At 31.5% G+C, this 17977-nt stretch overlaps 1 protein-coding gene across 1 annotated transcript in view; it reads right to left on the reverse strand.

The window, feature by feature from the left end:
- LOC106470684 (RNA polymerase II elongation factor Ell-like) overlaps nucleotides 1–17569 on the reverse strand; it is a 70458-nt gene extending 52889 nt beyond the window's left edge. Inside the window, exon 1 of the mRNA XM_022399327.1 lies at nucleotides 17419–17569. Coding sequence (XP_022255035.1) covers nucleotides 17419–17550 — 132 coding nt within the window. The 5' untranslated portion in view covers nucleotides 17551–17569. The remainder of the gene's footprint in view (nucleotides 1–17418) is intronic.
- Nucleotides 17570–17977: the final 408 nt, after the last annotated feature.

A 17977-nucleotide genomic window follows, 5' to 3' on the forward strand; every position in this document is an offset into this window, starting at 1 on the left:
TTGATTTACGGTATTTTGATATTTTGAGCTCTTTTGTGTTTAGAACAATATATACTAATTTTTAAGGTGTCAAATTGAATTTTTGTTGAATAAAAATCTTTCAAATGCGACTGTGGCTTTTTTCCCCAAAACTTTGTCTTCAAAATAAGAGTGCGTTTTATACACCGGTGCGTCTTATATTCCGAAAAATACGGTAATTACACAAAAGCTTAACATTTTACCTCTCACCAAAACGTCACTTGTTACATCACAACGTGGCCAGTTGGTCAAGACTAAAATCATTTCTATCGGACGTATTGTAATCAACTGATCAAGCAGACAAACAGATAAAAGAAAAGAAAAAAAAACACCGACAAAGTTAAATTCTAAACAAACTAGACAGTTTACTCTGTATATTCTACATCGATTTCATCCAGAAGCTCTCTTGTATAATGTTATAATTACCTACCTAGTCTGTACAAACAACGAATGTAAATCTATTGTTGTAAATTAGCCTTCAACAAATTTAAATATTTAAATATTTTGCAATGATTTAAATGGAAATTGTGAAGAAAACATAATTTGTCAAAAGCATTAAACAAATGCTTGCAAGCTACCATACATCACAAATAGTAAAAATATACAAATACACAAAATATAAAAATGTTAAAAACATAAAGAAAAACGTGAGCCTGAAAAAAAGCACATATACGATAAATCATAATGTCACCTTGACGCCCAGAAAGTATAAAATATGCACTTTATCATAATCGTTACATTTATATCCAACTTATCGTTAGTAACCGATACGTATTTGAAAAAATATTACCGTACAGACTGTCACCAGTGGACTAGGTTTACCTACATAGAAAGTATAAAACAATTGTAGGCATACATCTTAACGCCTTGCTACTGCAAAATTATGAGTAATAAGTTAAATAAAGAAATTTTTAATCGCACAGACACACACATATATAAATCGGTTATGATGCTTGTGATTTCTGTTGCGTAAAATTAATGGTCATTCATGAAACAAAGGTTAAATACACAAACAAAAATAAAAGTTTTTGCTCCAACTTTAAAACGTGACTGTCTGATAAATCAAAGGACGTACATATTATTGTTTAACAACTTCACCCTATTAATCAATGATAAAAATCTTTCTCGCCCTGCTCATGAAAGTTATGAAATAGGAACCAATCCACGAGAAAAAAAAATAATGGGATGGGAGAGACTAAAAGATAAATTGCTCTGTAATAAATCTGGTTCAACTCTGGGATTTACATCACGGAATACAATTTCGCAACAGCAGCTCAACTTTTTTTGTTAATATTTTTTGACCCACATAGCACACGTTCTGCATGTATAATTTTCTTTTTTTTTCATCCAAGTTAAGCTTTAATACATTAATATGTCTCAAAGATCCTGCCTCGACACTCGTTCTCACTACATACAGTTATAGTGTTTCAAAAGTCGGCCACATCATTGAAACAAAACAAATAAAGGTAACAAGCTATTTCATCGACGTGTATTTCCGGTTAAAATACAATTTTCGATAGTTACAGTCTGTCTTGAAGAGATACTGCACGAGACACTCAAGTGGTGAATTTCATTCTTTCAGATTTATATTTTGACCTCAGACACACACATACACACAGATATACCGGCATACGTTTAACCTCTGACATCACTATCGGTCGCAATTGCTTAGATTAGCATTACGATAATAAACTAATAAATAAACACATTTTAAAGGATAATCAGTGAGTGAAACCCGATATTCTCTTAGAAACCAAAATAATTTATATGTTGCACCTGATTGAATTTACGAGAAAATTTACTGAGTATTATTCCTACGAATACTTTAAAATTAAGCATGCATGGAGAACCGATAAGAAATTAACAAACTTCATTTAATGTTCACGTCGTAGCGCCAACGTATGAAAATTATATTTCCTCGTATTTGGCACAACTTCCACAATTACTCACATTTAATGTTCACGTCGTACCGCCAACGTATGAAAATTATATTTCCTCGTATTTGGCACAACTTCCACAATTACTCACATTTAATGTTCACGTCGTAGCGCCAACGTATGAAAATTATATTTCCTCGTATTTGGCAAAACTTCCACAATTACTCACATTTAATGTTCACGTCGTACCGCCAACGTATGAAAATTATATTTCCTCGTATTTGGCAAAACTTCCACAATTACTCACATTTAATGTTCACGTCGTACCGCCAACGTATGAAAATTATATTTCCTCGTATTTGGCACAACTTCCACAATTAATCACATTTAATGTTCACGTCGTACCGCCAACGTATGAAAATTATTTTTCCTCGTATTTGGCACAACTTCCACAATTACTCATTTACTCTCAAATAAATTCTTCCTTTTCTTAGAGATCTTCTAGTTTTATAATTCTGTATCATTACAATTTACTAGAACATTTCGTATTTTGGGAACAATTAATTACAAAAACAGAAACAACTGCACAATTTGTTTAATGCCTGTTCTTCTTACTTAAGACGTTTTAATCATACATTTAATTTCTTCGTTTCTTTATTCCTCCCTTTAATTACTTTTTTTTTTATCTGTTGTAAAGCACAAACCTACAAACTGTGCCAAGTACACTTTGCCTATCGCGGGTATCAAAACCCAATTTTAGCGTTACATATAAGTCGTAATCCTTTTCCATCAACACTGATATTCTGTATAGAACTTTTATCAGTTGTTTATGTTTCACTTTATCAAAAGTCCTTTCAATCAATAAAACAAAGATACACATCTTTCTACATTTCGACATACTTTTCATTAATAAGCCAGATTGATCCTTTCCCTTGGAGGAAACCATATGGTTTTTCACCCATCTCGTTCTTCGCCTTCATTCTTATACATTCCAGTATGATCTTCAGCAGCACCTTTAACACATGATTCATTAACCTAATTGTTCGGTATTCGTTATATTCTACGGCTTTCAGTTTCTTAAGTAGTATGACAAACCCAGATATACGATGATCTGTTGGTATGAAAACTTCATCACAGATTTCTTTATACATCTCAGTAAGTTTCTGAATTCCAATGTTGCCCATATTCTGTAGTATTTCAATACAGACCCCATCAATCCAATAATCTCCCTAGTACTCATATTCCTGTTGGCAAATTCAATCTCCATCTGCAAGATCTTTCTATTTTTATCCTCACCGAACATCTTTAATCCTTCCTCATCGCAACTGTCTGTAAACAGCTGCTTTATACATTAAATCCACCTATCCATGATCTTATCCCTTTAAAACTGTATTCCCGACTTCACGGCGAATCGTCCTCATTTTACGATATTTTTGCCCCAATGCCATTTCTAATTTTCTTTAAACCTACAATTTCCTTGCATTTTGTTGTTGTTGCTGTTTATCAATTTTTCCTTCCCTGCAACACGTTTCTGTTTAATGTATTTCTCGGTTGTCTTCTATTTTCTGTTCTTCTTGCCTTTACGTTTCTTCCTTTCTATCATTTTTCTTTTGGATCACATTAATATAGCTACAGTCTCTTGAATCAGACCACTACTCTCTATTTTCGGTGACATTCTCTACCATATCCAATAGCTCAAAGCGGTTTCTCACCTCTAGTACAAATCATCCCTTGACTACTGGCGGTTTCAATTGATGGTAGTCTGTTAATCTTTATCTTTCAACCTTCTTCTCGGCTTTTTTAAGCTTACAGGGTCGTGATCCGAATAACACTCTGCACCTGGAAAAGTTTTAACTTTGTAGGCACAATTTCAAAACATCTTCCTTATCATTATGAAGTCAATCTAATTATAAAGTCGTCGTCAGGACTTTTTCAAGTGTACAGCCTTCTGATAGATTGTTTAAACCATATCTTGAGGGAAACAAGGTCATTCCATTCACCTAATCTGTTGATAATATCCTCATATCGTTCTATTCTGCCAATCGCATTTCAATCTTCTAGTACCATTAGTACCTCACAAAATTTCAGTTATTCAAGGTTTTTTGGACGTCCTCACAAAAAGCTTGACTTCGTCGTCGATATAGTCACCAGATTGAGCGAATGTTTGTAGTATACACATAATGAAGGAAGTTGTCATGCATAAACTTTACTAGTAGTATCCATTCAGAAAATGCCCACCAACGGCAACCTTTAGGCCTGACATGGTCTGGTAGTTATGCCACTGAACTCGCAATTTGCTTGTCGCAGGATGTCACTAAGAATGTTCTATTTTTGTTACCAAGAATACTCTATTGATGTCACTAAGATTGTTCTATTGGTGTTACCAAGAATGTTCTATTGGTGTTACCAAGAATACTCTATTGATGTTACTAAAAATGTTCTATTTATGTCACTAAGATTGTTCTATTGGTGTTACTAAGAATGTTCTATTGGTGTTACCAAGAATGTTCTATTGGTGTTACCAAGAATGTTCTATTGGTGTTACCAAGAATGTTCTATTGGTGTTACTAACAATGTTCTATTGACGTTACTAATAATGTTTTATTTATGTTACTAATAATGTTTTATTTATGTTACTAATAATGTTCTATTTATGTTACCAAGAATGTTCTATTGATGTCACTAAGATTGTTCTATTGGTGTTACTAAGAATGTTCTATTTATGTTACTAATAATATACATTCTCTTTCCAACCAGATACCAACTAGTTTAAAGATGAAAATATTCCTAGAAATCTACCTAGAACAGAAAGAAACTTTTACAAAAAAAGGAAGATACAGCCACGTATGAATACAAAAACACACACACACAAGCAATTTTCACTGAAAATACATGGAATGTGTCATTTCACGCTTCACAAGTTTCTAGGTAAATCATTGAAGTAAATAAATATATGGTTGTAATGTCCACATGTACACACAACATACAATACTCTTAAATAATACCCACACTCGGAGAAGAAGGAGCGATTAACTTTGTTTGTATGTCATTTTTGGAATGCGAAACTGAAAAATGATGATTACCAGTACGATATTTGGGGTTTATAATTCATTCAAGCGAAACACATATATTCTATGTGAATTATACTAACATAGGTCAATAGTACGTGTCACTAAAGGTCTGCGAATTTTTAATATAGTAAACAAATAAAATGAAAAAGTGTTTTAAAATATTATTCATTGATAAACTATCAAAAATGAAAAAAACTATTCACTTGGATTTTTTTAAATTATATTTCTTTAAGGAGGTGCATATATTTTAATCACCAGAGCTTAAAATGATTCACTGTCTGATATTAGGTCTCTCATAACTAACTGCATTCTTAGAGAAATACATATGATGATCGCCTGATAGTTCATTGAGTTTCATAAAATGAATTAATGACAAAAAATAAATAGACACGCTAATAGCTTTATATTTAGTTGCGACAGTTTTTCGACTAATAGCTGCAGTCGTTACATATTTAGTTGCGACAGTCTTTCGACTAATAGCTGCAGTCGTTACATATTTAGTTGCGACAGTTTTTCGACTAATAGCTGCAGTCGTTACATATTTAGTTGCGACAGTGTTTCGACTAATAGCTGCAGTCGTTACACCTGACAATAAAATTTCTCCAAGAATATTACAACAGTGCAGTTTTATTATAACATTTTGGTAATAAATATAGAAAAAAAAGCCTTTACATTTCAGATAATTATAAGATAACGTTTATTTTAACCTATGTTTCGTCTTCTTCGGGTTTAGTACATGAAATTTATATTAGAATATTCGATAAATTATAAAACTGTTTGTGACGTTCTTTTTTCGAGTCTACTGTAACGTGACTAACACTATATACAGTATTGTTTTGATAAAAATTTTAGAAAAAACGACCTTTACACTTCAGGTATATATAAAAGAATTATTTTTTAACCAACGTTTCGACTTTGCGGCTTCATCAATTTTAATATACACAACTGTTTGATATTAGAATTATAATATTCGAGATCGCCCATAATTGGGCTAATACCGTAATTTCCTTATATTAACAGCGCTACTCAAATATTCAAAGTTTCATCTCTTTTCAAATATTCTACAGTTTTACAAGACTTATATTACTACGAAATATGATCTCACAGGTACTTCTGTCATCATCAATTCACTCCTCCAGGAAGGAATAATTTAGAGTTATGTCTTTAATAATAGTTTGTCGTTTCTTTCCCTTCTTATTATTCTGTGTATTATTGATTTTACCCTGAAATTTGCGTCTTTATATTTTTATTAACAAAGTCAGGTTATTTCTTATGCATTATATGTACTATTTGGTGAGACAACAGTAATCAGCGTGCACCATTTTAATTTCCTTCCATGTTTTCTTCTGTCTCTATTATTCTTAGAATGCAACTCATAGATAAATATATGAAAATGGGTGCTTAAAAATTTAAATGAGGAAGGTCACAAAATTCATGTTTTTCTTTTTATTATTATTCTGTGACTTGAACCTACCTCCACGGATACCTCGGCAACTGTCACACCCAAAAATTCCCGAAATAATATCTCACCAGTGCAGTTTTATGTCCTGAATCCGAAAACCATTTGTCTCTATATGATGTTTTCCCGGAGAATTCGGGCCCTAAAGTTGAAAACTATCACATTTAAGTACTTATGGATAAATCCCCAGCCTTCTTAAAAGTAAGCCAACGTGCCCAACGGAGAAAGCTGGTGTGTGTCGCTTTGTTGTGCAAACTGTGCAAATAGAATCTGACTTCTGCTGTATTACTGTAGATTTGCTAATAAAAATGTCCACAAAACGTATTAACTGCGCACATAAAATAGTTTTTCGCTTCAAATACCCGGGTAAAACCGGTCAGAAAATAAGTAATAATTTTTGAACCAGACAAACTGTTAATAATATTAAAATAGTTTGTAGAATATGGAAAAAATTTAACTTCCAAGTTGAAATAACTGGGTGAAATTTCATAAACCTGTAAAATCCAAAAACCAAATGCCCACTATGTTTTGTATTTTTCTGCACGTTATAGGCGAAACAGGAACAAATAATTGATATCTGTTTGTCTCATTTGTATTTCTGTTGCAAACAATACGACAGTTTGGTTTAAATATATGATACGTTTGGTTATTCGCATTACCAGAAACGAAAAGTTTGTTGAATTTCGCGCAAAGCTATTCGAGGGCTGAAATACCCGTCAGTAAGTTTGATGTGATAAACTAGAGGTAAAGCAGCTAGTCAGTCTTACCCATCGTCAACTTTCTATTTCATTCAAACATCTACAATACACTTTTCAAAGTTTTATCCACAGATCTGTAAAAAAAAAAAAAAGTAAAAATAACTTTAACACAGGTCATATTCGAACCTTTAACTTGCACAACAAAACACACCGGCTTTCACCGACAGACCACGCTGGCTTCCTTCCAACGACGTGGGGAATTTCCCATATTTAGTTAATTTTTTAAGTATTTCATTTCGAAATTAAAACTTAAGTAATACAAACGTTTGATTTGGAAACAATGTTTTGATGCCAAATTTATTGAGAAACACTGAAAATAAAGTTATTTAATTAAATTTTAAAATTTACCCAGTAAAAACGTAGTGACACGCCCAATCGACCCACGCTGTAAACACATAAAAGTTCCCGATTTCTCATCGAAAACACCATATGATTAAAAACGGTTTTTGGATTTGGAAAAAGGACATGACAATTCCCCAGTGAAATATTATTCCGGGCATTCTTGGGTGTGGCAGCTGTCAAGGTATATGTGTCAGTGAAATAGGACTGGCGAACACTGCATATTCCTCCAAAAAATAATTCAAACACCACTCAATGAACATTTCTGTTTTAGAAAATTGTGCAAATCTACAAAATGACTTATCTGCACTAGCAGTCTCTAATTTTGAACTGATAGCCAAGACAGTAGACGGTTAGTCAACATTCCTCACCACCAATTCTTGAGCTACTCTAATTAACAGTGGGTTTTGTGTGTTATCCTTATAACGAACATGAAATATTGAACTGATAGCCAAGACAGTAGACGGTTAGTCAACATTCCTCACCACCAATTCTTGAGCTACTCTAATTAACAGTGGGTTTTGTGTGTTATCCTTATAACGAACATGAAATACAGATCAAGTTTTTGTGTATATGGTCCTGAAACCACGAACTCTTGGATCCACAGTTCAGCATGCTACTCACTAAGCCACGTCCAAACCCTCAGGGAAATAAGAGTCGAATCTTGAACAAAGTGCTTTCTTCTTGTCGAATAATTTATAAAACCAATGTTTATATGGCAGCGACCTACGTCTTAATCATTTTACTAAGTAAACCTAATAACCATATTCAAAGTGTCACATTTTAAAGCTCGGATGGACTGGAGAAACACGACCAAAACCACTCTCATTTCCCAAGAAGAAAAAAATTACTATTTGCTACTCTGATATTAACCTAATCAAAAACACCTTAGGTGTGAAAAGAAGGTTTGGCGAAAAAGGATTGAGCGTGCGACTTAAAGGAATGAAATCAAAATTGACGGCCAGACTGGTAGCTACACTTATAGCAGTTATACGAATTTTACAGCAAATAGTCATTCATTAGTTAGCCAGGCCGCGTTTTTCGTTCAACTTGGGGCATGATGGTGGGTAAAACAAAATATACGGCCTAGCTAACTAATGAATGAATATTTGCTGTACAATTCTTATTGATGCTATAAGTGTTGCTACCAGTTTGGCCGGCAATTGTGATTTCATTCCTTTATGACAATACACACCAACAAACCACAGCAAGTAAAAAAAAAAGTGAAACTGGATTGTAACCAACATTAGTTTTAGGGCCGCAACCCTATACTTTAGAGAATCAATCAGATTCTTTATAAAATATATGGTAGTAGTTTTCCGATCTAAAACAGTGTTAATAATTTCCTTTATAGTAACACAATGGAAATTAGATTAACAGTTTCTTGTCATCACCTGCATGCACTCGGTACAGCCGCATCAAGCATCATTTTTACGCTAATATCAGGTGACGCTAAATGCTCTTTAATTAGGAGAATTTCATAAAACTTAGCAAATTTGTGCTTAAAAGTTGGCAATGCATAATAACCGTCCACCCGTACGATTCTTGTGAAAACTTGAGCTAGAAACTACTAATCTAGTTTGTTTGGCCTAACTATTATTTATGTATCTGCACGTGCTTTCACTCTATAGTTTTGCTGCTGTAAATTAAATCAGCAGTCTTTAATCCGAATGACAAAAACTAAAAACGGTCCACTTTTACTTTTAGATGAAGTATTAATAAATATTTCAGACCAATAGCTTATGTCACTTTTTGCGTAGGCGTGCGCAAAGACTTTGGTCAGAATGAGCGGTTATTGTTGAATAACTTTGCACATAAGACTTATATTTAGACCAGATTTGACACCTAATTGTAGGTTGTAAAGATCTATCAGTGTACCAAAAATCCCATGAAAGTTAAGAATGTTTATCTGTGAAAAATTTCCATACTTTCGATGCGAAGAAAAAAAAAATCATATCTCGTATATTTCTTAAGGGATTGCCTTGAAATTTGGTATGTGAAGTAAGGGTCTAGTAGGGCACACTAACTGAATATGTGTGATAGTTTGGATTAACACAGTCCGAGCTACAGAAAGTGGAAAATTGCTAAACTGTCACTCCTGTTAATAACACAATGTATGTCCTACAGGTTGTTTTGATCACACGACACACTACCGCGTGTCTTGATAATAATGATAAAAACCAGATCTACACAGAGATATATATACAAATCATTGGATTCTGCATACTTTCGATGGTACATTCTTCATCACCCTAATTTAACGTATCATTTATTTCACGATTTGTCGAATCTCCGTTTACTAAGTTCACATAGCCCACATTCCTCTACTGTACACTGCACAAAAACAAGAATAACCATAATTTGTAATATAACTAACAGAGCAAATCCATTGTTATTACATAATATTAATTATACCATACTCGCTAAATTCATTGTTTAGACTTTAGGACACCTAAATGGGGCTAATCACCTTTAATAATTAATTAATGAAACAATTAAGATATAAGTACACAAGTGGATTTAAATATATTCTTGTTTATTAAAAACCTGACCAATTTATAACCGTAAGAAAAAGCAGACATATACCACTTATAATATTCAGTCAGTATTTGCAAGGCTGTTAAGTAAATCTTTACTTGCATAAACCTGCTCATTTATGGCACATTCACTTTTTAACACAAACTTATGGAGAGTTTTAAATACGACTTTATACTATGCATGTAGCACTTATTTAAACGAATACACTCTTTAACAGATTGACTTTTAAGCTTAGTTTTTGTTGTGATCATAATAAGGATCTTTTACGAAAAGGAAAGTACTTATTCAAATATTTGATGAAAAATGCGAATTACTGGTGTTCAAATAAATTTCCTAAATATTGTAGTAAAGATGAGTGATGCTTTGATACACTATGTCACAGAAGAAACTGCAAAAACCAAGAAAATAAATTATCGTCGTCAAAGAATGATTTATCATAGTCAATAATACGAGATTGTATGCGGTAGTTTTAACCTTAACAGCCTACTTTATCTCGAATGGTCAATGATTATATACGAAAACATATCTGGACTTTGCAAGTCAAAACTGATTACATTTTCAAAATAAATCACACTGTTATTGTCGTTGCCTGTTTTGTTTGAAGTCCTTTTCTTTCTTTCCCCATGTTGCTAATTATTAACAGATAAAATATTTTTTTTGGAAGAGACTATAAAATCACTACTTATATAACTTCAACCCATCCAAACTTTGCCAAAACACTATGACAAAGAATAATTAACTTGTTATTCTGCACCACATACACATTTATTCATCTGCAGTCCTGAAGTCATGTGACAAGTATAATTAGCCACTGAAAACGACAATTTTTAATACTCCGATATAAATTACAGCGACACTCAAGGCCACCTTCGAGCCGTAACAAGTATGCGCATAATTCAGGTCGTCCAGTGCCTTAGGCCACACGATACTAACAATCTTGTTCAAGACGGCGTGTCCTAATGTATGTACACAGGCAATCCGTTCTCTCTCTCTCTCTAACATCATGTGCAGTAGGTAAGTCTGCAAGACATTTTTGAGCATGCGCCATTAAACCCTACATATATAGAATTAGCGTATCAGAGATGCTTAACACTCCATTATATTACAAGTACGTAAACAAATTTTCCAAAAAAAAAGGAAGTAAATGTAAGGATGGCTGATATCAATCCTTCAAAAACAATGCAAACAAGATGGTAAGGATGGTATTTGCATCATCCTTACACAATAGTATGGGCACACAGTGTTGTAGAATGTTAACAGACATAAATAGGATTAAATTAAACACAACTGTAATTGAATAATCACATATGTTACTATATTTGTTACTACATTTACTTCCTTTTTTGAAAAGTTTTCTTTACTTGTGTTTTTTTTTTTTTACTGTAGTGTTTCAATAGACAAAGGAAGGCTGTATTTATAACCAAGTTCTAAATACAATAAGGTTCCAACTGTAATATTCATTATTTATCTATTGTTGACTGTAATTCATGTTTCACCATGTACTTAAGCTTTTTAAAGGAACACCAAATCTCTGTAGGAAAGCTAACTTCAAGGGGTAATGATAACATCGTTTACACTAGAATTATGATTTTTTTAAATTACTACTAGTTAATAATACTTATAAAAGCAGATATTCCATTTCAAACTATGTCACCTCAGTGAAATTGGTTGACACCATTGTTTTTGTTTTTGAGTTATCATGTAATAACAAAGAAGCAGGAGAAAGAATAACAAGAAATTCAAACTTTTTGCTATGATATTTACAGACATTCTTAGAACTTGTGATTCAGTCTTTTCATAGATATTGTTATAAAAGGAAACACTGTATAGTACTGTAAAGTTCTGATGACATACTGAGGAGATATTTGAAAATATCATTTCAATGAACAATCTGAACCATCCCTTCAAAGGCTGTGCTACCACCTGCCTGACACACTGACCAAAAGGTTGATTATTGTGTTTAGACCAATATAATAAATTTATTTTTTTTTCACAGATGAAAACAGTACTTTACTCAAGCTTATATATAATACTTCCACAGTTGTGGCTGAAGAAGATTCTATAAAGCAAGATGCAAGCCCACACTACAGAATTAAACTTCAGTCTAGGTATATATATATATATATATCATTACCAGAATAGCACATCATTAAAACCCTTCAAAATCAGCTGGTTTCAAGCAAAGTAAAAAATAAAATAAAATAAATTTAAAATAACTTTACTAATTTGGCAAATATAGTTAATTAATCAAAGGAAAAATTGCAGTGGCAAATGAATTATAGGTAGTCTTATTTTGTAAAGTTAATAATCTCAAAACATCAAAAATATATACCATTATGTTAACAACTCAAGGCTAGGATACTGTCTCTCAAAAATGTAGTCCAATAGTTATAAGAAATTGTTTCTTTTTATCACAAGTTTCTTGCCTTGAGTTGCTAGTATGTGACAGTCTTGCCCACTCAAAACTACCTGATAAAATACCTGTGCAAGCATGTGATCACTGAGTGAAATATTCAAACCCTGAATAAGGATGTACAATAAACTTGCCTGACACAATATTGCAAGAAAGTAGTAAATAAAAATCTCACACTATAATGAAAATTAGTTCATAAATTCATCATGAAAATGAAAAAGTAACTTATCAACAACAAGTCTGCATTTTGGCTTCCAAAACTTGTAACTATGGCCTCTCAAATCCAACTGACCAATCTTATTCTTCAGAAATTAAACAAGCTGCTTATAAGCATTTTGATCAATTTCCTAAACATTTCAGCAACTGAATAAAATCTCCCCTAATTTTTCTAGATTCTAAACAGTACATGTTAATATGCACATCTTGCTTTATAACTCAAATCTTCTAAACCAGATCATTACTAAAACAGATAATCTGTACACTTTCCAGAAAAGAAAAAAAACAACAACAAAAAACACAGTATTTCAGTTTGTTTGTTTCTTTGTTGTTAAGTGTAAAGCTACACAGTTGGCTACCTATGCCAGGGCCTATTTTAGTGTGCAGTATTTGATTTCAAAAAATTGCAAAGGAAAAGAAACCTAACTTTCACAGGATTATTTACTTTGATTTGTTAATATTGACAGGATGTAAAGTAACAATGTTCTCTACAGTTGTGAGAGTTATTATTTACTTTGATGTTGTTAATATTGACTGGATGTAAAGTAACAATGTTTACTACAGTTGTGAGAGTTATTATTTACTTTGATTTATTAATATTGCCTGGATGTAAAGTAGCATGTTCTCTACAGTTGTGAGTTATTATTTACTTTGATGTTGTTAATATTGCCTGGATGTAAAGTAGCATGTTCTCTACAGTTGTGAGTTATTATCTACTTTGATGTTGTTAATATTGCCTGGATGTAAAGTAGCATGTTCTCTACAGTTGTGAGAGTGTTATTATTTATTTTGAAGTCGTATTTTTCTAATAAATAAAGTGTTTGATTTTTGAAGTTGTTGTTTTTGAAATATGTTTGAAATGAGTGTGCACTATTGAAATTTCATAAACTAGACACTGACCTATGCTGTACCCACTATTGGTATCATAACCCAGTTATTAGAATTATACAGTATTTATACAGTTATATATAACTTTAGGCAAACCAAGAACTTCTATTATATTTTATTTATAAAACCAAACCTTCAGAAGCATAAATGAAGAACTTAAACTCATACTATATTTATTTATCCTTGTTAAACCTAATCTTCTTCATAATCAAATATTACATTCTTCAGAAACCATATACAACACAGTGGTGTAGAACGGTATGAAATTTTGAGTGGCCTTAGAGTTATAATGGACAAACAGGAGATGCTACATATGAAGTAGCTGAACAAGGATATTGCCATACTGACTGTTTGGGTAGGCACACCTATGTTTACGCCACTGCTCCAATATTTAAACATTTTTCACATCCATGATCATTTACTGAATTACATGTAACAACACACTACAAGCAAATGAATGGTTATTCCCAATTGTGTTTACTACAAAACAAAACAATATTTGAGAATAAATGCCAGTGCACAAATTTTGAGAAATTCATGGTGGATCTTTTGATTTCACAATAAATGAATTTGTATCATGTTTCTTCTATAAATATCCAAAGTAGCACCAGAAAAGTTTAGTTTTCATGATGTTATGTAGAATGAATAAAACCTGTTCACAGCAAAATAGTTCAATACACACTTTTTCTTCATCACAATTTAATAAAATATTGAAACTATATCAATTAATAATTAGAAACGTTAGCATATGAAATAATTTGCCTTATGAAACAGTATTTGCTTACAATTTGAATTATTTTTAAATTGTTCTGCTATACTGTTTGTGAAACATTTAATTAGGTTGGTATTTCCCATTTTAAGAACACAGGTTATCTATATATGGTGAATGGCTTGTTGTCATTTTGCTTATGTTCTTTATAAAAAAGCCACCAGAAATTATCCAAATTTTAAGAGTCATGTACATCTTGGTTTTCAAAGCTATATTTGTCAGTTTCATGATATTTCACAATAACCAGATTTCAAACACAGTAAAAAATTGAATATTTTACAATGTGCTACTTAATATGTCGGATTCATACTGTCATTTACATTCTTCAACAATTCCCTTACATAAAAAAATGCAAGATAATTTTGGTGCAGTGCACAATTATGTAAGAACTCAGTCTCAAGCTTTAATTATTCAGGAGTGAAAAATGTTTTTTTTTCATTTGACAGTGTATCTTGTTCTTTCATGGTTTATTCTAAAAAACTTATAAGTTTAAAATTTATGTATTTCTTGAAATTTGTATAGTTAGTAGCAACACAGAAAAAATATTAGGTATTTAGAAGCCTTATTGTGACAGAAAAAACTATGTAATGCAATAAACAAAACAAGTACAGTAATTCACATGTTAATAAATATGTAGAAAATTTACTTGTAGACAAATTGTAGGTGACAGCATATTAAATATGGTACAATACAATTCTGTTTGTCTGTGACAAGCCAAAAGAACCATCTGGTTACTACATGTGGCACAGGAAAGCGCCAGACATATAACTGGTAAGTTTGTATTATATCAGGTAGAAACAATCATGTACACATACTGAACATGTATGACATTCACATAAGGCACCTTCGTGTACATTAAACTCAACTATTCATAACAGTCAATAATGAACACATGCCAGAAAAGACATAGTCTTGACAATTGTATTTCTACTTGCCAACATTTCAAAATTAAAGTGATGTGCCTCGATCTGTAGCTTTAAAATGTTTCTTTTAGCTTCTTTTAATAAACTTTCAACAAGATATTAATCAATAAAATAATAGTTTCATATAATTTATCAATTATTTCAACAATTCACTACAATATGTAGAGTGTACTGTCAGCTACCAAGATACTAACATTTATGAAGAACTTGTAAAATTTTAAATATAATTCATATTCTTGAATTTGATACTTATTAACACATTTTTCCAACCCTTGAAAATTAATTAAATTTAGATACATGATAATTAAACTGACTTCAAAACCTTTAAACCATAATTCTCTAAAAATATCAAGATATAAATGTTCAAATAAACAAATTCCTTGATCCTTTCAAACTATCCTTGGCATAAGGAAACAGATTATTCAACAGTGTATGCATGTACATTCTAAGTCCTAGACTGTTACAGTATGCCAAGTATCTGTTTTAAATCTATTTTTAGATTCTTACTTAATAAAGAACCAGATCAGTAAGTTAAGTCCTAATTCACAGGCTGGAAAAATTCCGGTATAAACTCACTATCAGTGTTTAATTAAGTTAAAATCTAAATACGTACATTATTGTGTAAAGACTGATACATTTATCATTTTATTGCATTTAGTCAGTCAATTAAGATAATGTTTCATTTTTTTCTCATTAATTTCAATTAATCTAGCAGAGTAACTTAAAAGTGTAGGAAATAAGTATACTTACAAAACAATTAATTAGTTATTAACTGAAGTGTCAAAATAAAAGTGATAAAAATATATCTTGAAAGGATTTTTTCTTCTATACACAAAGTATTAACTTAATGATGAATATTATTCAATCTGAATAAAATGTTTTAACACACCCTCTCCATCTCTTTTTCTTTTTATTGTTCCAATGAATCCCAATTTTAAGAAAGAGCATTAATTTCTTTAAAACAATTTCCTTTAAAACTATCATTCTGTTATATCTTCAGGCCTCCTTTACTAACTAAACATTTTCAAAATATTACTAGTAGTGGTACTATGTTAAGCAACTTTCTTACAAATATATCAGTCTTAGAAGAATTATTCTTCAGTAAACAAATTCACTACTGATCATTTCTCTTATGTTAGATTGTCTTGTATTGCTTACAATTCTGGGCACATTTTATCAAATTACTATATAAAAAAATATTTCCTTCACTTTTTTTATGCATGAACATGCATCAAAGATATGTTATGACATGTTATAATGTTACTGGCACAGATCGACTGTGTTAAGTTTCTGATGTGTATCATACCATAAAACATTACAGATAAGAAAATAAACACCATTAACACTTTTAATCAAGTATTCTTTTTTCCTTCATGATAATGACTTATTTGATTCCTTTATCCTTCCATAACCATACAAGTCATAGTAAGTTCGTATTTATCGCGATTTAGCTGCACATCTACATGTAAAAGCTTGCAAATTAATAAGCAAAACGATGGTATTAGGATATCAGTGACATTATTAATTTCATAAAATTAAAAAGCACGCCTTCCTACCATTTTTTAATTTAAAAGAAACCAGTCTCGACCATTAATATTATTAATTCAAACAAAATATAACAGGCAAGTAGTTAGAAATATTATTTATATATAATGTAAAAAAAGTCACCAGTCTATCTAGTATTTTAGGTATCCTTCCAGAAGGAATTCGTTGTTGATAAATTGTGAATGTGACCCCTGGTGTTCAGACTGAATTTTCAATCCACTTTCCTTTCAGGATTTTGAATAATCTTATTTAGTTGTGTTGAGTATTTTCTTCCTAATGTACCCTCAAATCAAAGTCTGTGTCACCAGTATACATTACATTCACAATCAGTAATTTAGTAATTAATAATCGCCTAAAACCGCACCATATTTGGCGTGAAAAGATTTTTCAACACAAACATAAATTTATATATATATATATTTTTATTTAACGTTTATATATGACCTAATTTCATGGATAAGCTTAATTAATCCATCTATCATCAGATCTAGTACACTAACCATTTTAGTGCTGCTAAACAAAGTCTAGGTTTTATTTACAAACAAATCACACACTTCAACAATACTAATTTTTTAAGCTCAACCAAATAAAAAAAACTACTTGCCCTGGATTTCAAATAATCCTCAATACTTCTCAGTGCCGAATCAGTCAATTTTACAAATATTAAGGATTTGTTATTAAATATGTTTCCCTGTGAAGAAAGACCATATTGCTGCCCTTCTATTAACGCCGCCATTTCAGTTTTACTCTACTATAATTCCGATTCCGTCAAGTGTATACAACTCAAGTAGGTCTTTACACTAAATAGCCAATAGGAATTCATGAGGCGGGTTCACTACAACTTAGGGGAGAAAAACTACGAAACCGCAAAATTAAAGTCAGAATATAGTAGTGTCATGGTATTTTGGTTACGTCACAATTGGGTCACTTAGAAACTGTCACTAACTTTCTAGTACTTGATTAGAAATGTTCCTTTGTTTTCCATTAGAGAAAATTCCATTAATCATAAATTCATAATGATTTTTTTAACTTTAGAAATACATATTATATTTACCAAAGTAAATAAACAAACGCCATAGCAAAAATTAATTAGAACACAGTGTTCAGGATTACTGAAAAACGAAATCAAATAAGTTAAAACATTAAATCTGTTATAAGCTGCT

The sequence above is a fragment of the Limulus polyphemus genome, unplaced genomic scaffold (genome assembly GCF_000517525.1).
Source record: "Limulus polyphemus unplaced genomic scaffold, Limulus_polyphemus-2.1.2 Scaffold4158, whole genome shotgun sequence".
NCBI classification, from domain to species: domain Eukaryota; kingdom Metazoa; phylum Arthropoda; class Merostomata; order Xiphosura; family Limulidae; genus Limulus; species Limulus polyphemus.